The sequence below is a fragment of the Geotrypetes seraphini genome, chromosome 15 (assembly GCF_902459505.1).
Source record: "Geotrypetes seraphini chromosome 15, aGeoSer1.1, whole genome shotgun sequence".
Lineage (NCBI taxonomy): Eukaryota > Metazoa > Chordata > Amphibia > Gymnophiona > Dermophiidae > Geotrypetes > Geotrypetes seraphini.
This window is the reverse complement of record NC_047098.1, coordinates 69,007,584-69,027,754: the sequence shown is the minus strand read 5'-3', so window position 1 is coordinate 69,027,754 and position 20,171 is coordinate 69,007,584. Positions and strand designations below refer to the sequence as shown.

General features: G+C 41.3%; 1 protein-coding gene across 4 annotated transcripts in view; it reads right to left on the bottom strand.

The window, feature by feature from the left end:
* Positions 1-5,043: 5,043 nt before the first annotated feature.
* LOC117348941 (C-C motif chemokine 4-like) overlaps positions 5,044-20,171 on the bottom strand; it is a 48,979-nt gene continuing 33,851 nt past the window's right edge. Inside the window, exons 2-4 of one of the 4 annotated variants that reach the window (XM_033921635.1) lie at positions 13,913-13,976; positions 8,077-8,191; positions 5,044-6,935 (exon numbers count right to left, since the gene is read on the bottom strand). In XM_033921635.1, coding sequence (XP_033777526.1) covers positions 6,848-6,935; positions 8,077-8,191; positions 13,913-13,976 — 267 coding nt within the window. In that variant the 3' untranslated portion in view covers positions 5,044-6,847. Of the gene's footprint in view, positions 6,936-8,072; positions 8,192-8,687; positions 8,889-9,022; positions 9,110-13,912; positions 13,977-20,171 lie in introns of those variants that run through there. The other 3 variants (XM_033921634.1, XM_033921637.1, XM_033921636.1) reach the window with 3 other exon arrangements.

The window sequence follows — 20,171 nt, the reverse complement described above, 5'->3', positions numbered from 1 at the left end:
TCAAAAAAAAATCCACCTGTCTGTGATAAAGTATTAACTGGAGTGCCTATTATGATGAGGAGCTTTTAATCTTTAAAACTAGCTAACTATGTATTAAGTTAGTCCTGAGGCAAGAAGTTTAAACCTTACCCAATTTGCAGTTGGGAATTCTGCCAGCAGAGGGGGCTGTTCTTCTAGTGGGCCTTCCATCTATCATAGTCTTGTTGGGAAGTTCCATAAAGAGGATATTATACTTTAATTATAAAGGCGTGCGTAGCAGTTTTAGGGTGGACTTGAGTGCAACTGATGGATTGGCCACAACTTGTTAAAATACAGCAATCAAAGGAAGGAAGGTGACTTAGCCTGTTTCATTGCTAGCTTGCATTATTCTCATTCCCTTCTGTAAAGGGTTGTAAATATAAGAAATTTCAGGATCATTTGCTATCTTTTCAAGCAGCCTCATGGACTAGGGCAGTGATTCCCAACCCTGTCCTGGAGGAACATCAGGCCAATCGGGTTTTCAGGCTAGCCCTAATGAATATGCATGAGAGAGATTTGCATATGATGGAAGTGATAGGCATGCAAATTTGCTTCATGCATATTCATTAGGGCTAGCCTGAAAACCCAATTGGCCTGGTGTTCCTCCAGGACAGGGTTGGGAACCACTGGACTAGGGATCTAACTCACATATTCAAAATCTCAAATTCGTACCAACAATTTCAACGTGACTTAAATTTTAAGAAATTTTTGTAAGTTAGATATAGGATGTTTATTCATTTGTATTATTAGTCTTTGCGAACCGCATAGAACTTAATGGTATTTGTGATATACAAGTGCGTTTTATGTTATGTGTACAAGAAACTCCTGAAGAAAAGAATGAATTTATGCCGGACAACCTGCCGGGTTTTGGAAATATCTTCAGGCACCCGGACAGTCCTCCTCTGGATGTCTGGTAACCCTACAAGTTAGGGAACAGGAGGTAACAAGGCAGGACAAGAAATCGTGCAGAGTAAGAAAAGGAACACATTAAGGATTGTGCTGATAGGATGAAAAAAGGAAACAGAAACTGGGGGTAAAGTTAGAAACAAGGAGAAGTAGGTGCCTGAGGAGCACCCCCAATATTTTTCCTTGTAACTCCTGGAGATCTGAGGCCATGCTACAGAGCTACAAGAAAACTCAAGAAAGAAGTGCTTCTGTATCCCAACTTCAAATCCCATCTCCCCTAGCAGCCTGTCCAATAGAACACAGGGAAGCTGCCAATGGTGAAGGTGAGTGCAACAGACAGACACAAAAGGAACAGACAGATTCAGATAACTTTATTGGCTTGGGCAGATGGGGACAGAGCTTTCAAGAATGGGGCAGGAACAGGAAAAGAACTTGCCAGGATGGGAAAATCAGTTCCTGCAGGGACGGGGAAAAATTTGTCTCCGTGTCATTCTCTAGTGTGAAGCTAAAAAGGGAGACACATAAAGGGACTTCAAGGAAGGTATGAAGGGAAGAGAGGATGGGTGATGGGAATGGAGTAGAAACAGGCTGTGAGGGTGAGAAGAATTCAGGGAGAGCTGCTAGCAGAGAGGAAGAAGAGAAGGCAGGAGACAAACTGCAGACAGAAGAGAAGCTGAAAGAGATGGAGAATAGCTGTGTGGCACTGGGGAAAAAAGGGGCTGAAGAAAGGGGTGGTCATGGTGGAAAGCTATGAAGGTGAAAAACATGGGCGAGAAGGGAGTAGGACTAGAAGAAAGTGAGATGAGACAAATCTACATGGAGTAAAGAGAAATGAGGACATGGAAGGAAGACTGGGAGAGAATCATTACAAGAAGGGACTTAAGGACAGAGAGAACCAAGATCAAACAGAATTTAAACCACAGACACAAAGGTTACAGGGAAATACTTTTAAAACCAATAGGAGGAAATTTTTTTTCCACTCAGAGAACAGTTAAGCTGTGGAATGCATTGCCAGAGGTTGTGGTAAGAGTGGATAGCGTAGCTGGTTTTAAGAAAGGTTTGGACAAGTTCCTGGTGGAAAGGTCCATAGTCTGTTATTGAGAAAGACATTGGGGAAGCCACTACTTGCCCTGGATTGGTAGCATGGAATATTGCTACACCTTGGGTTTTGTTCAGGTCCTACTGTCCTGGATTGGCCACCGTGAGAACAGGCTACTGGGCTTGATCGACCCTTGGGCTGACCCAGTAAAGCTATTCTTATGTTCTTTTTTTTGGTTGTTCTTTTTTTTAACCTTTATTAATTTTCAAAACTAATACAAAATGCCAACAATTATACAGACATTAATAATCAACGTAAGTACTTAAATTCCATCAATAACAATGCAGAAGAAAACTATCCCTCCCCCCCATCCAACAATTTAATCAAGAATTAAACCAGAAAGATAACCCCCCCCACCACACCCACCCCGTCCTGGATATGTATAAAAATAAACAAAGAATTTAAAACAAAGACAACTATGTTAAAGTAACAAAGGATATCAACAGGCCCCAAACCAATTTAAATAATTTGCTATGCCCCAACATATCTGCATTCATCTTCTCATACACCAAAACAGAAAGTTAAGATGATCACAATTTTTCCAATTGCGGATTATTTGTATAGCAATCCCTGTCAATATTAGTAAAAGCCTGCCTTTGTAACGATCCATGGGAGGCTTGATATACAGTAATGTTCCACATGTAATTGCCTCATACGTCAAAGAGATTGTTGATTTCAGTATGAGATTAATCTGTCCCCATATTGACTTCCAAAAGCTGATTATCAAAGGACAATAGAACAATAGATGATCCAGTGTCCCTATGTCTAGATGACAGTGCCAGCATCTATTAGATTTAGAACTGTCTAACTTATGTAACCTACAGGGGTCCAAAAAGATCTACGTAACAGAAAAAAAACATGTTTGTCTCTTAGATGCTGACGCTGTACATTTCATCCTCCCAAGTCCAAATTCGTGGCCATCGAGATGCAGAAATATATTGCTTTATCTCGATGCTCCAAATGTCCCTAAGACTATTTTTTGGTTTTATATTCAAGAACTAGTGTTTTAGCCCATTACATTAACGAGTGCTAGAGTAGATGTCTGTCTGTCTGTCTTTTTGGGTTTTTTTAAAATTTGTCTCTCTCTCTCCTTGGACGCTGTCATTCTTTCTGTCTGTGTCTTTCCCTGGCCCCCTGTCTGTCTATCTTTATTTCTAACTCTATCCTCTTCCCTCAATCCTGCATGTGCCCTTTTTTCTTTCTCCTCCCCACTTCCTTCCAACATCTGCTTCCCCTGTCCTCCACACTTCCATTCAGTGTCTGTCTCCCTCTCTCTACCCCTTCCATCCACCCTCTGTCTTGCCCCTTCCATTCACTGCCCTCTCTTCTCTTTCCATCCAGTGTCCGCCCTCTCTCTCTCTGTTCCATATGGCATCTCTCCATCTCCTCCTTCCTTTTCCCTTGGTCTGGCATACCTTTCTCCTTCCCTCCATGCCCTGCCATCTCTTCTTCCCTCTGCTCCCTTTCCTCCTTGAACTACTTCATCGGGCAGCAGCAGCATTCACAATTAATTGCTGTTGCTGGCTTCAGGTCTTCCTCTTTGGCGGAACCTATTTTTGTTTAGAAGAAAATTGTGCTGCAATAAACTCAGGCCTGGATTCTATAAAAAATGAATAGTTGGGCTCCTAGATTGCCGTGCCTAACAATTTTTTTAATTAGCTTAATCGCTGATAATTGATAGCACTATTTGCCAGTAGGCATTTACCACTTTAAGGTAGGCGTCTACACTGCAGTAGGCAGGGCAGGATTAATTCATTGAGGGCCCCTAGGCACACAAGTACACTGGGCCTGCTGCTCCGCCCCATCCCACCATGCACCCAGTGCCGAAACAGGAAGCTGTGTCTGAGGGAAGCTTTGGGATAGCTTCACCGCTTGCAAAATTACAGTTCCCGTTGCCTTTCTTACCCGCATTGCTTGCTTGTCTTACTTTCCGTCGATGGGGGGGCACGTTGCAGATCGGGGTGGGGGCCCGCATTGCTGATCGATGCTGGAAGGGACCATTGCCGTTTGGAAAAAACAAATGTTGATGCCCTTGGCAGTAGGCATGGTTATGGGTGGGGGAGGGGCAGGATTAACCAATAGGCCCAGTAGACACGTGCCTAGGGCCCGAAATGATCAGGGGGGTCCGATGAAGAAGGGCATCAACACTTGTTTTTTCCAAACGGCAATGGGCCCTTCCAGCATCGATCAGCAATGCGGGCCCCCACCCCGATCTGCAACGTGCCCCCCCATCGACGGAAAGTAAGACAAGCAAGCAATGCGGGTAAGAAAGGCAACGGGAACTGTAATTTTGCAAGTGGTGAAGCTATCCCAAAGCTTCCCTCAGACACAGCTTCCTGTTTCGGCACTGGGTGCATGGTGGGATGGGGCGGAGCAGCAGGCCCAGTGTACTTGTGTGCCTAGGGGCCCTCAATGAATTAATCCTGCCCTGCCTACTGCAGTGTAGACGCCTACCTTAAAGTGGTAAATGCCTACTGGCAAATAGTGCTATCAATTATCAGCGATTAAGCTAATTAAAAAAATTGTTAGGCACGGCAATCTAGGAGCCCAACTATTCATTTTTTATAGAATCCAGGCCTGAGTTTATTGCAGCACAATTTTCTTCTAAACAAAAATAGGGTTTTTTTGCCTGGTTTGTTTGAAGATATTCTGGTTCCATAAACAGTTACATAAAAGGAGTGAAACCATAGGTAGGTAATCTATAAACAGGTACCTATAGATGTCATAGGTGCACACAAATGGCACTAGGTGCTATTTCTATAAGGGAAGTGCTGTAGCACATATATGCAGAGGGTCATATATGTGCGTGGATCATGTACATGTCGCCATATCAATAAACTTGCCTTGGTTGTGTTAAGGAATCAGCTTTGCCCTTTTTCTTCTGCTCCAAGTAATATACATCATTTATTTGGCGCATGTATGCGTGCCCGTTTATATAACTACCTCCTAGGCGACCAGATATTTGCTCATAATATGAGAATGAGGTTTCAAACAAAATGTGCAGACAAATAACCAAGAAGTGAAGATATTGAAAAATAACATTTATTCTTCCAGAAATATATTACTCTCAATTATAAAGCTCTTGTCAAAATCTCAAACATGAGTGAACAATAATATCACAATATTATATCGCTGATATCCAGCGCTGATCTGTACTATTAAATATCTAAGGGGCCTTTTACTAAGCTGCAGCAACCTAATATGGGCCATTCTCGCGTGCTAAGCACATTATTATCTTGACAATAAAATAGGCATTTTTCTATTTGCGGTTTGTGTGCTAATGTCATTACCATGGCAACTGCAAATAAATAACTATCACAGGACCACTTATTGTCTCCTAAGTGGTCTTGCATTAACCCTGTGTTTAACCAGTTAGCACAAAGTAATGTTATCGCACTTACAGGATAACACTTCTTTGCCCATTCCCTGCTCATACCATGCCCCCTTCAAAAAATAAATAGTGTTTCAGTGCCACAACCAAAAAGCTTTAGCCCAGGGGTGTCCAATCTTTTGGCTTCCCTGGGCCGCATTGGCCCAAAAAAATGTTTCTGGGGCCGCAGAAACGCGCAAACGCTGCAGCAAGACAGAGGAGGGAGCCGACAAGATGGTAAACACCCAGGGACAGCAGAGGAAAACACTGCATCACCCCCGACCGGGGCCGCATGCAGCCCTCGGCCGCAGGTTGGACACCCCTGCTTTAGCCTATCCTGTGGTAAGCCTTTTTTGGTATGTTTAGCCCACACCAGAGCTCTTTGTGCCTTAGTATAAGGGCCTCTAAGAGTATTTAAGAGCTCCTGACATACGTCATCTGTATTTTGAATGCCAAGTGATAAGGCTTGTCCTCAAAACGAAGAAGTGTCAAGAAGACCCTTTAGTGACCTTCTAGACTAGGGGTGTCAGTCCCTCCTTGAGGGCCGCAATCCAGTTGGGTTTTCAGGATTTCCCCAATGAATATGCATGAGATCTATTTGCATGCACTGCTTTCTTGGTATGCTAATAGATCTCATGCATATTCATTGGGGAAATCCTGAAAACCCGACTGGATTGCGGCCCTCCAGGAGGGACTTTGACACCCCTGTTCTAGACAGAAGCTCTTACATCATGTAAGATACAACTAATGATCACCCGCCACCAAGATTTAATAAATAAATAAATACTCATTTGTTAAAAGGGGTTTCCAAATCACTTTGGTTCAGTTCTATGGAAGCTGCTTTGGAAAGAATGCCGAGCACCTAAATTAAAGTCCTTCAGTTAGGCTCGTAATTCGGTCAAATTTAAAATTCTAAGAGGCAGACATTCAGTGGCTTCTTTTCCTGTTAAGGTTAATTGGAGAAGCTTTCCAATTAACTTTAACTGGATGGTTAAAGATATAACAGGGTAGATATGTTCTACGGAATATACCATAATAATAATAACAGCATAAGACATCCTGTTATCGTTCCACCTTCCATTTCCACCAAGCATCTGTGTTATTACATTTACATTAGTGACTTTTATTCTGCCATTACCTTGCAGTTCAAGGTGGATTATAGTGACCCCAGGATGCTTCTCATCCCTCCTCTTTTTAACTGATTTACTTTTGCATGGACATCAGGTTGTCCGCCAAAAATGAACCAGTTTGCAGCCCCAAAATTTAAGGATTATTTGTTCAGTTAACCATTGATTACATCATGTCCTTGCAAAAGAGTTGATGACATATTATTCTGAAACACAGTCATAGCAACTGACTGAATTCTCTGGATGTATTGCTCAGTCTCTTATCACCCAGTGCCTCTTGTATCATTCTGCTCTTCAGAAATGCTGACACCGGGGCTCCATGGCCCCTCAGTTTTGTTCCAAGTAATCCACATGCTTCTCAACCCATTCTTCTATAGGATTGGCGCAGACTTCACGACCTTTTTTGGTGATAAATCTGTGGGGATAGAGTAATCAAATGATTGGGACTTAGTACCAGCAAAACACCATAAGTTTATGAAAATTAGAGGTTAACAGTGCCCATTTAATATACTCAACCACAGTACTGTCTAGGGAAAGAGCACAGACAGTCCCTGAATAGTAGACACCCGACTTAAGTACGACTCATACTTAAGAACGTGGTTGCGGCTTCATTTGATTTCACTGAGTAGTATTTCCAGTGGCCTAGACTCCTACACTTCTCTGGCAGCAGATTCAGGAATGAAGCATGGTCACATTAAGATCCATGTGTGGTTGTGCATGCTAGACCTTAGGGGGAACCCTTGGAGCAGAGGAAAGCAACAAGAATCTTAAAATCTACAAGTTCTGAATTGCATCCAAATCTGACTTAAGAACAGTTTTAAAAATGATAAGATAAATAGAATCCTAAACATCTGTGTGCTTTTTTTTTTTTTAATACTGTGTCAGTTTCCTCTGTCTGACATGTCTCCAGCAAGCATTTTTTTGCTCATTCCTGACCTAAGGAAGAAGGCTCTGGTCTTTGAAAGCTAGTCAGAAAATGTATTTGTTCAATAGAAATAAAACAGAGAGTACTTTTGAAGAGGACTAACCCGGCAACCACACTACTTTATTGAATAAGAGAATAGTGATAAGCAGACCGATATTTAAACACACTTATTCAGTCACTACTATAATACTTAAAAGGTGAACTGGCCATTTAAGTTATCCATTTAAAATCAGGTCAGGATTTGGAGAGAACTGGAGCTTAACATATCCACTCAGTGGTGCTGTTTACCTGCTAAACATATAACTTATGCATTTAGTTACAAATGCATCAATATAGGTATGAATTTAAACTGATAAAGTTATCCATTTAAAATGACCCGTTGATTTTCAGTGAGCCAGTTTTATCCATTTTTACTAAAAAATGTTATGCATGCTGAAAAATTGCAGACCTTTATCTGTTTAGATATTTAGTATCCTTAATGACTCACTTTACCCAAAGTAGGGTATAAAATTAATAAACACAAATCCAATATCCAGTCCACAAATGTCTGAATTTATCTGTTTAAAGTTATGCATTGTTCACGTAGCTGGAAATTGATCTCAACATGCACAGTGAGTGATGAAGAACTTACATAATGGCTGGCTGGGAGCACATACTGCTGGTGATGAAGTAATCCTGAACGTGACCTCGTGGGAGTTTCCGGGAAGTGTAACTGAAGCAGCAAGAGGTTGGGACGTCGGCTCCAGCTATCATAAATAGGAACAAAAGACAATGAATGAATGGAAGTTTCAGAAAAAGAAATAATCAAATAGCCTCTTTATCCCAGAATCTGCTTTTAGCAGGAGGAGGGCTGCAGGTCATAATGTTAGGGAAACTGGGAGCTCATATAATGAATCAATAATGAAACATGGTTTGAACAAACGATGGGAGATAAAGTGACTTCCAAGTCTAATTCTAATATATATTGATAAAGAAACCTTACCATGCACCGTTATTCTAAATTCTACCATAGCCCCTATTCAATTGGATATTTGAGCCAACACCAGTAACTGCATATATGCAAGAATGATTGAACTGCTTAGTACAACTGATAGATCATATTATTTCAAGGGCTAGAGCTGTTCAACTCTGGTCCCAAGAAATTGGGGATCCAAAGCTTAGTTTTAAAGAGGTCCATGCCCATTTTTTGAAATGGGAACTATTCGGAACAAAAATCTGAAAAGAGAAGAAATGAAAACTCACTAGGAGCAGAGAAGACTTCAGAGCAGAAGGCAGCCAGGAGAAGGATCCAGAGAGCAGTCAGACAGAGCTTCATCTTGTGTTGAGATGGGGCTGATCTTAAAGAACAGAAGTGAAGTTGGGACTTTCTCAGTCACTTTTTGCTCATCTGCTCTGTTGACTGATCTCCCAGTCTCTATTTATGAGGAGGGTACTCAAGTAATTCTTGCAGCAGGGGATTTTGGAGAAATGACGTAGAGAGATTAGAATAGAAAATTTCACATTTAGAAATTCTGCTGATACAAGAAAACCTCAACTAGCAACCGAGGAAATAGGAGAAGGAGGTGTGAAATACTTACAAGTTCCATTTCAGTGTTGCCAGGGAGGTCAGAAAAAATGACCCAACAGAAAAAAGGATGTAATGATTCAACTCGGCTATTTCTGGCAGTTTCCCCATGCAAGAAAAGTCAAGTTTCCATTCCAAGCTCTTGCATATTATTCATGTGATTTAATTCAGCAATTAAAAGATATCATGAGGTCTAGGAAGGTTTTCCCCCATCCTGAAAGGTGAAGGAAAACATTTCAACAAGTTTACAGGCCAAGCTTGGGAGTTAACCTGTTAAAACATTACTTTTAAAATAATTTCCCAACTGGAGTGCTTTGGGGGGGGGGATATTGACTTGTTTTTGTTGGGTTCTTTCAGTCTTCACGAAGAAATCACACGGTAGACTCTTATCCTAAGTTTTGTTTAAGGTCGTATTTGTTTTCAGAGTGTTGTATCTTTTATCTTGTATACAAATTTCTAAATAAAAATATAACAACAAAAAAAAAAATTCCCAACTGTAACCGGTTAAATTTGTATATTGGAATTGGGATTTATTTATTTAGATTTATTAACTTCCTTTATGAAGAGATTCATCAAATAATTCCACATGAAACGTTTAACAGCATAACAGTAGTAAAAAGACCAAATCACTAATAAAACCCTAAGCGCGCATGCGCATTCCTACTTGCGTGATCTGTAGCTCCGTTGCCGGCAGAGAAATTGTAACGCGTGTTTGGCGTGTGTGCATGTTCGGCGTGTGCGCGCATGACGGTTTGCTACGAGTGGCGGTTTACTTTATCCAGCAGCGTTTACAGTGTGCCGGTTGCCCTTTCCAACACAACGCGTGATAAAAAAAAAAAGGTAGGTGAGAGAAGGGGCACAATAATTGACAGAAGGACAGGGGACCAGGGAGAGAGATTGAAAGAAAAAACAAACAAACAGCGGCCAAGGAGAGAGAGAAAGAAAGAAAGACAGACACACATCTATTCTAGCACCCGTTAATGTAACGGGCTTAGGGCTCCTTTTACGAAGCCGCGCTAGCAGTTTAACGCACGTAATATCGCATGCTAAACTGCCGGACGCGTTAGCCGTTACCGCCTCCTCTTGAGCAGGTGGTAGTTTTTCGGCTAGCGCGGGGGTTAGCGGTGCGATAAAGCAGCTTCGTAAAAGGAGCCCTTAAAGACTAGTATAATAATAAACAACTTATATACCGCAGTACCGTTAAGTTCTGTGCGGTTTACAAAAGATTAAAAAATACAACTGAATAAAAATAGAAATAAAATGATTAGATAAAACAAATATAATGAGTGAGATAAACTCAAAATCAGCAAATTGAAACTTAATAATAGGACTACCATGAAACAGATTCAAATAAGAGAGAAAAAAAAATACAATTAGGGGCATTTTCAAAACTGCCAAGCATCCAAGAACCTGGACATTTTCGTTAGGGTGGGCTGTCATCGGCAGGGGGGGTGCTATTTTTTTCTTCTAATGGGACAGATATTGTTCATGTGTAACACGCACATCATCTATGCCCATAAAAAAAAAAAAGGTTAGAGAGGGAAGCAACTGGTGTTGACCAGTTACTATTTTGGATCGCTAAATGTGATCCCGCATTGGAAAGCCAGGTTAGAGCGTCAATCGCTCTTCTAGTTTATATGGCATTTTATTATTAATTAGGTTATTTGCATGGTTAGATTGGGGAATGAGCAATTGTGCAGAAAACCAGGTGGTGAGCCATTTTCTGCATTGGGTCGGCCAATGCGATCATCGCTAAAGCTGTTAAAACAGGTTTAGCAACGATCGCTGGCTTTAGTGCATCTGGGCCTCAGGCATGTGCAGTGTAGGCCATTAAAACCCTGGACACCATTGGATGTGATTCTTTAATATGGCGCCGATTTAGGTTCCGTTTATAGAATCTAGCTCCATCTAAGTTTGTTTTACTGTTTTTTAAATTGTAGTTTTAAGTTTATTTATTATTGATATACTGCTCACAAGCAAACTATTTGAGTGGTTTATAAATATGTTTAAAAACAACATAATTGTATATGCAGTATCCCAGAGGTTTTATAGGTCGATGATGTGCCTGACTCCATTTGATGTAGGGTGGAGACGGAGATCTGATGCTTTTTTCTCCAACACTGTACATATCAGACGTGGCTTGTTTATATTTATTTATTTAATTTGGTTTTTGTCCCGTTGGCCACAAAGAGCTCAGAACGGCTTACATATTATATAGTTAGGTCACAATTTGACATAATTACAATACAAAATTGTATCCTAACTTGATACAAACTAGGGGTGTAATGCCAACAAATATAGAGTTTACAGGTTACAATTTACTATAGTTATCCTTATCTATGCATGTTTTTATCCTAATGTGACACATTGGGATCTAGTGCCAATGTACATTCTCTGTAAATGATTGATCATGGACAGGTAATGGCTCTTCCTTTTTTGTGTGTACAGGAGTCTGCTAAAGCTTGATAGCCTAGGGGGCATATCCTACCTAGTATAACTATCATTGTCTTTAGGCCAGGTTTTAGTAATCAGGAATATGTCTGTGAGGTCATTTAGTATGAGTATGCCTTTCTTAGTTACTGATCTGGCATTTGAGGGTGATAGTTAGGTTTCTAGTTGTGGGGGTGTATGAGAAAATAGGGATTTCTCTTAGGTTGTGGGGGCTGTGTTGGGAGGGTTTTTTCTGAGGGGAGTTTTTTGGGGCCAGCATATCTGCCCTGATTGATGACTGGGATAGGAAAGCACATGATGGGTAAGATTATTATAAGGTATAGCATTTTGGTTGCTGAATTATATTTTTAATTTTGTGACCTTTATTCTATGTAGGTTGGAATTGGCTGGGTAACAGGTTGAGGGTGATTGGATCTATATATGTAATGTGAGACTAGGGGTGGATGGAATGAAGGGAGGGTGGGAGGGCCGTCGCCCTAGGCTGAGTTTACAGTTTGGCGGTAGAGACTATCTTGAGAGATCTCCTAGAAGGTAGCCTATACTTTAACAAGGGGCATTTAACTTTTGCAACTATGGAGTGAACTCCCCTTAACGCTGAGGAGCCCCAGTCCTTTTCAGTCTTTTCATAAATTTCTAAAAACTTTTTTATTTGCTAAACATTTTGAAAATTAATCTCTTTTGAAACCTCTGCTCTTACTTTTTTCAGTTCTTATTTAATTGTTGTAAACCGAGTCAAGCTTCCTTAGGTTGATGACCCGGTATATAAAGTTCAGCTTTAGTTTAGTTTAGAAGATGAGAGTTGCTTTCCAGTTGGAAATAGTTGGGTTTATATCAGAGCAGGAATGGGTTTGAGTTTACAAGCTTTAGGCTGTTTGTTTCTTAAAGAGAGAAGAGAGAGTCACCTAGCCTGGAGTATTTTCAGAAGTGTATATAATATAGTTTAACATATTGTGTAGTTTGGTTTAAATCACACATTCACAGGATTTTTTCAGAACCAGAGTGCTTTACTGTTTATTCAAAGTGTTTACATTTTTGATATCCTAAAAGCATGTGCACCATTTTACTCTCTTTATGTGTTTAGATGGGAAAAGGTGGATCGATATACCTGGGGAAATTGGGATTTATGCAGGTAAATGGCTTTTACTAATTACCTTCTCCAGGAGATAGGGCCTGATTCTATAAATGGCACCTACTGGTGCGTAACTCCTAGGCACTGCTCAGCACCTAACCGTGGGCCTAACTTGACTTAAGCATCACTAGGCATCCTAATGTTAGGCCTGGGATTTCCTGGCCTAATTTACCGGCACCTAATACAGATGCCTAACAACACCTAAGTCATACCATATCTATTCTGTGCCCCTAAGTACACCCACTTTTGAGTTAGGCACCAGTAGGTACGTCTTAAGGTAGCCAAACAGGTTGAAAAGGTGACGGCGAAAGCTAGAAGGATGCTAGGGTGCATAGGGAGAGGTATGGCCAGTAGGAAAAAGGATGTATTGATGCCCCTGTATAAGACTTTGGTGAGACCTCATTTAGAATATTCTGTACAATTCTAGAGGCCACACCTTCAAAAAGATATAAAAAGGATGGAGTTGGTCCAGAGAAAGGCTACTAAAATGGTGTGTGGTCTTCGTCATAAGGCTTAAAGATCTCGATCTGTATACTTTGGAGGAAAGACGGGAGAGGGGAGATATAATAGAGACGTTTAAATACCTACGTAATGTAAATGCGCAGGAGTCGAGTCTCTTTCATTTGAAAGGAAACTCTGCAATGAGAGGGCAAAGGATGAAGGTAAGAGGTGATAGGCTCTGGAGTAATCTAAGGAAATGCTTTTTTTTTTTACAGAAAGGGTGGTAGGTGCTTGGAACAGTCTCCCGGTAGAGGTGGTGGAGACAGACTGTGTGGGAGAGGTATGTGGGATATCTTAGAGAGAGGAGGAGATAGTGAATGCTGTGGATGGGCCATTTGGCCTTTATCTGCCATCATGTTTTTACAGTATATTTCTTTGTAGGTAGGCGCTGCTCTGAGTTCTGCGTAGAACAATTAATTGTTTTTTAATGAGATTTTAACGGCACGGTCAATTACTGTGCAAATGAAGCTCATTAGTGAGTTCCATGTGGACCTCGGCTAGATCCCCCGTTAGGGTGTCATTTATAGAATCTGGCCCATAGTGTTAAAATCATTGCACAGATCATAAATCAAACTGGCTTTACATTAGAATTCCTTCAGTGTAATCAAGTACATATACTTAATACATATTTCGACACGCTATGGAAGGCAGAACTTTCTCTTTCAGATCAGTCTAATCTGCAAGGAATGCATGAAAGGGAAGTGGGAGTGCGTTGCATTGTTTCTCGGAACATAACACTTATTTAGCAGAAAGTTCCTTTCTCCTGCAGACTGAAACTGTTCTTATTTGTCCTCCTACAAGAAAACTATGGACAGAACTTACTTTCTCCAATTCTTCTGTCAGCATAAAAGTATATTTCAATCCGTTTTGTTGGGTTCTTTGATACCTGCAGATCAATATTCAAACAGCACTTGTGTTTTGCCCAGTGTTAAAAGATATATATATATATATATATATATATATATATATATATATATATATATATATATATATATATATACATGGGTCTTACAAGTATAGCCAGGACTAAATTCTGTAAATAGCACCCAAATTCAGGTATCAACAAAATGAGCACTAACCACTGTTCTGAAATTGATGGACTTACTCCCTCTTTTACTAAATGCTAACGTGTTCATAGACTAACATACACGCATTAGCATTTAGCATGGACTAAATCGATTAGCGCGCACTAATCAGTTAGCACACTTTGGTAAAAGAGGACCTGAGTTGGGCACCGTTAATAGACTAGCGATTAGCACTGGGATCTCCAGTATTCTATAATATTCCAGATATCTCAAGTAAATCCCCATGGCCACACCCCCTTTTTAGTTGCCCGCTATAAAATTTACATGCGCTTCTTTATAGAATAGAATCTAGCAAGACAGTCACATAAATTCAGATTGTTGCCAAATAGCATCATAATAATTATTGGTCTAACTTGGGTGCCACCATTTACCTCAGGTTTCAGCAGGCAAAAGTCTGGCGCCCAAAGTTAGGTGTGGGAATATTATGAGGCCTGGAGTATTGCATTCAATTCTGGTCTCCTTATCTCAAGAAAGATAAAGCGGCACTAGAAAAGGTTCAAAGAAGAGCGACCAAGATGATAAAGGGGACGGAACTCCTCTCGTATGAAGAAAGACAAAAAAGGTTAGGGCTCTTCAGCTTGGAAAAGAGACGGCTGAGGGGAGAAATGATTGAAGTCTACAAAATCCTGAGTGGAGTAGAACGGCTACAAGTGGACACACCCTGACCCACTTATGCCCCTCTTGTAATTATGCTCTATAGATTTTGTGCGCACGAATAATAGAAATACTTACAAACATAGAAACATGGTGGCAGAAAAAGGCCAAATGGTCCATCCAGTCTTCCTATCTGCAGTATCCACTACATAAGAATAGCCTTACTGGGTCAGAACAATGGTCTATCAAGCCCAGTAGCCCATTCTCATAATGACCAATCCAGGTCACTAGTACCTCCCTCAGACACAATCTTTATCTCCACCACCTCTTCTGGGAGACTGCTCCATGCATCTACCATTCTTTCTGTAAAAATAGATTACTCCTGAGGATATCGCCTCTTAACTTCATCTCGTGCCCTCTCATTACAGAGCTTCCTTAAAGATGAAAGAGATTCGCTTCATGCGCATTTATGCCACTTAGGTGTTTAAATGTCTCTATCATATCTCCCCTCTCCCGCCTTTCCTCCAAAGTACGTATATTGAGATCTTTGAGTCTGCCCCTGTAAGCTTTATGATGACCACCACCAAACATTTAATTGTACACAATATTCTAAATGAGGTCTCACTAGAGTCTTATACCTCCTTTTTCCTACTGGCCATACCTCTCCCTATGCACCCTAGTATCCTTCTAGCTTTCACCGTCACCTTTTCGACCTGTTTACTCACCTTAAGATCACCACATGCTATTACTCCTAAGGATATGCCCTCCTCTTTTGTGCCCAAATTTCAGACCATTCTTCAAGCTTCGCTAGGTCCTTCTTCTTGTTGTTCATACCATCAGGGTTGTCTACTCTATTGCAGATTTTGGTATTATCTGCAAAGAGGCAAATCTTACCTGGCAGCCCTTCAGCTCACTTATAAAAATGTTAAAAAGAACAGGCCCGAGAAACGAACCTTGAGATACACCATTGGTAACATCCCTTTTCTCCCTCGACCACCAGAGGGCATCCGCTGAAAATCAGGGGAGGGAAGTTTCATGGCGACTTCAGGAAGTATTTCTTCACCGAGAGAGTTGTGGATCATTGGAACAGACTCCCACTCCAGGTGATAAAGGCCAGCAGCGTGACGGATTTTAAGAAAAAATGGGATACTCACGTGGGATCTTTAAGGGAGTAAACTCAGGGGGGGGGATACTTGGAATGGGCAGACTTGGTAGGCTATAGCCCTTTTCTGCCGCTTTTTTCTATGTTTCTAATCTCCATTGACCACCACCCTCTGTCGCCTTCCACTCAACAAGTTCCTGATCCAGTCTGTCACTTTGGGGCCCACAATGAGGGCACTCAGTTTATTTATTAGACATCTGTGTGGAACACTGCCAAACGCTTTGCTAGGGTCAGTTGCGCCAATTAGTATCAATTAAAATGACAGTGCTAATTATTGCCAATTATAGTATTATGTTAAGTTACACGTGCATCTTTGCACACTAAGCAGAAAGCTGGGTGCTCAACTATAGACTTTGGAGGGGTTTGCATGAAAATGGATGCAAAATGTCTGCGAGTTGACTTTGTAGCATATAAACACCCTGACAAATTTATAAAAAGTATTCTACATGCCAAAGTCCTTTATAAAAATTACCCCTTATAGTTTTATATAGTGACAAGATTTTAAGAGAAATGCACTTCAAGTTTACTGGTGTTCACAGTTGCTAATTCTTCCTGTTCAGAGGAGGCTGCATCTATTTCCTCTGTACTTACCACAAAAGGCTCTAATTGAGTTTCGTTGGTTTCCTGTGAAATTTCCTGATCTGTGTAAAAGTTTATGTTTAGTCTGTAAAATGCCGTTTCATTCCCTTTTTTCCACACTGCACTCTTTGCTCTCTAGCCAGCAAAAGTTGCTATTTGTTTCTACGATCTCACACACAGTGGCGAAGCAAGGGTCAGAGTTGCCCAGGGCGGTAACACCCCTCCCCCCCTCTTCCCTGCCCCCCCCCCACCAAGTGTGCGTGCCCCTTCTGGTTCCACGTACCTTTTAACTTCTCTGATGGCAAGCAGCATGCCCATGTTGGTGTCAGCTTGCCCTTTGACGTCACTTCCTACGTGCAGGACCCAGAAGTGACGTCAGAGAGAGTGCCGATGCTGACACGGGCAGCAGTGTTACTCGCACAGCAGGGGGGGCAGAGAGGAGGAGGATTGCCTTCGCCCCTAGCAAGATGGCACCTGGGGCAGACCCCCCCTCTTATTACGCCACTGCTCACACGCATGTTGTACCTATAAACTGCACTTGTGTATATTTTCTATAGGTGATTCCAAAATGTGGAACAAGTTACCATTTGAGATTAGAAATAAAAAAAAATATTTTAAGCTTGATAGTGAGCTGCTGTACTGGACCTTATTTTATGCTGGCCTTGGCAGCTTCATTAACTCCGAGGGCTCAATATTCAGTCAGTGGCAATCTGTTTTGCTGACTGCTGCCAGCACTAAACCCAGAACTTCAATGCCGGGTTTTATCTGGCGCCAGTGTTGAATTTCCAGGTTTACAGAGTTGGTTAACACATATCCCCATCCTTCCTTCCTTTCTTCTTCTTCCTCACCTTTATACCTCTTCTTCCCTGGATCTTACTATCCTCATCCTGCACTCTCTTGTAACTGTATATATTCCTTTCTCTCCTCTCTTCATCCTTCCAAAGTATTTTAGATCAATGTAGTCTTGTTAGAATGTTTATTTCTTATTTTTCCTCTATCTCTATTTTTCACTTCTTTGTTATTCTCCAGGTACTTTAGTTAGATTGTGAGCTTTCGGGACAGTAAGGGAATTTCTAAGTACCTATCTTAATTTTTAATTTTAATTGTTACTGTTACTGGTTACTTTATCCTGGTTAATCTGACTCTGCATCTTCGCTGTAAATGTATAGTCTCTTCTCCTGTAAACCGCTCTGAACTGTTTTATGGTATTGCGGTATACAAAAATAAAGTTATTATTATTATATCCACCAGGGTACTAGGCTGCAACTTAGACGACATTCTCAATGGAGCAACAAATATCTAGCCTTCAGAAAAAGACCATCTACACTATGCGTCAACTGCGACTTACAAGATCATACTTCCATCCACACCACTTTGCTCTGATCGTCCAGATGATGGTCCTGCCTCAACTAGACTATTGCAACTTCGCCTACCTTGGCATCAACACTACTACTCTTATCCACAAGCTGCAACTCATTCCAGAACACAGCCGTTAGACTAATCTACAAATTAAAGAAATTTGATTCAATCTCAACCTTCATCAGGCAACTACATTAGCTCCCAATATCATCCCGAATAATTTTCAAATAGTCATGTATCCTACACCAGATTCTATACGGAAACTCAGCAGCCCCTCTCATCCAATTATTCTCTACTGTTTGATCATTATCAAAAAGAATCCTTAACAGAATCCAACTGAACCTGCCATCCACAAAATACCTTCACTACAAGCGAATTATCTGGGTGTAAAAACCTGGAATGACCTTTCTGAAGCTTTCAGGAAAGAGACAAACTACATCACATTCAGAAAAAACCTGAAGACTCACTTCTTTGACAATTAACTGTCTTAGTTTTTGTATAGCACCCCCTACTTCTATGTCCCTCCTCTTGCCCCCTTCCCCTACAACTTTCCCTTCCTCTTTGATCTGTCGCCTTGAGCCTGTATAGGTATGTGCGACTCACAAATGGAAGATTAGATTAGATTAGATATCTGGTCAAGTGTGATATTCAGCACTTAACCAGCTAAAGGTTACTGCAATAAAGGCAGAACTGACTTATATGTGGTCCTATTTATGCAGTTAACCTGGTTACCGCTTGGTGCTTGGTAAGAAATGCATTCTTACTCCGGGGTTTTCTGCTTGGTCCCTTCAGTACCTCTGACTCTCTCATTTTAATTTTCTTCCTGTTAGTGTGGCAGCAATCTGGCTTTAGGGAAACTTTGAAAATGGTTTATTTGACTGAATAATTTGGCCAATATTTCTGTTTCACAGCTGGGAATAGTTCTGTTTTAATCTCAGTGGACTGGTTTTGGGGATCCAATTTCAAGTTTATTAAAATTTGATAAAATGCCAATCATGAATTCTAAGCGTTGTACATTCTAAAAAAAGGGGAAACAATTAAAGACAGATTAAAATAACAATTCTTCTTTCCAGATGAAGTTTAATGTGGAAAAGTGCAAAGTGATGCATTTAGGCAGAAAGAACAAGGAACACAAGTATAGAATGTCAGGTGCAACTCTGGGAAAGAACGAACAAGAAAAGGACCTGGATGAACTGATAGATAGGACCCTGAAACCGTCAGCGCAATGCGCGGTGGCAGCAAAGAAAGCAAATAGAATGCTAGGCATGATAAAGAAGGGAATCACGAGTAGATCGGAGAAAGTAATAATGCCGCTTTATAGAGCAATGGTCAGACCACACTTGGAATATTGTGTCCAACATTGGTCTCCATACCTAAAGAAAGATATAAAACTGCTGGAGAGGATGCAGAGATGAGCAACGAAGCTAGTGAAAGGTATGGAGAAACTGGATTACGAGGAACGACTTAGGAGACTGGGGCTATTCTCCCTTGGGAAGAGGAGACTGTGGGGGGATTTGATCGAGACTTTCAAAATTCTGAAAGGAATCGACAATTTAGAGCAGGAAAAACAGTTATTTACAATGCCCAATGTGACGAGGACAAGAGGGCAGGACAAATATCAGGAAGTTCTGCTTCACGCAACGAGTGGTGGACATCTGGAATGCTCTCCCAGAGGAGGTTATTGTGGATTCCACCGTTCTAGGATTTAAAGGTAAACTAGATGCACATTTCCTTATGAGAGGCATAGAGTGATACGGGTGATTAAAATTATGCCAGGATGCGGATCGCCGGACTTGATGGACCTAAGGTCTGATCCGGAGATGGCAGTTCTTATGTTCTGTTAGAAGGATCCTCAAGCCCTCTCTAGGTGACACCCTCTTTGCTAGGTGAGGGGCTTCTTGACCACTATAAACTTAGCCAACCAGCACTGAATATCAGCATGGCCGGCTAAGTTTTTAGCAGCCCAAAATAGTCTGGAAATGGTCCTGCATTGAATATCTGGGCTCAGCACTTATTGCGGGAGTCAGCCCAGACAACTCCCACAATGTGAATATCAGCTCCCATATGCAGTGGCTTAGCAAGGGTAGGAGGTACCCCCCCCAACTCTCCTCTCTGCCACACTTGCGACCTCACTTCCCACCCCCATACCTCTTTAAATCTTCACCAACGCTTTATCTTTCCTTCTGACATCACTTCCTGGCCCTGTGACTGTGAAGTGAGTTCGGAGGGAGCTCCGATTGCCACTGATTGCCTTGGATCGGTGGCATGGAATGTTGCTACTATTTGGGTTTCTGCCAGGTAT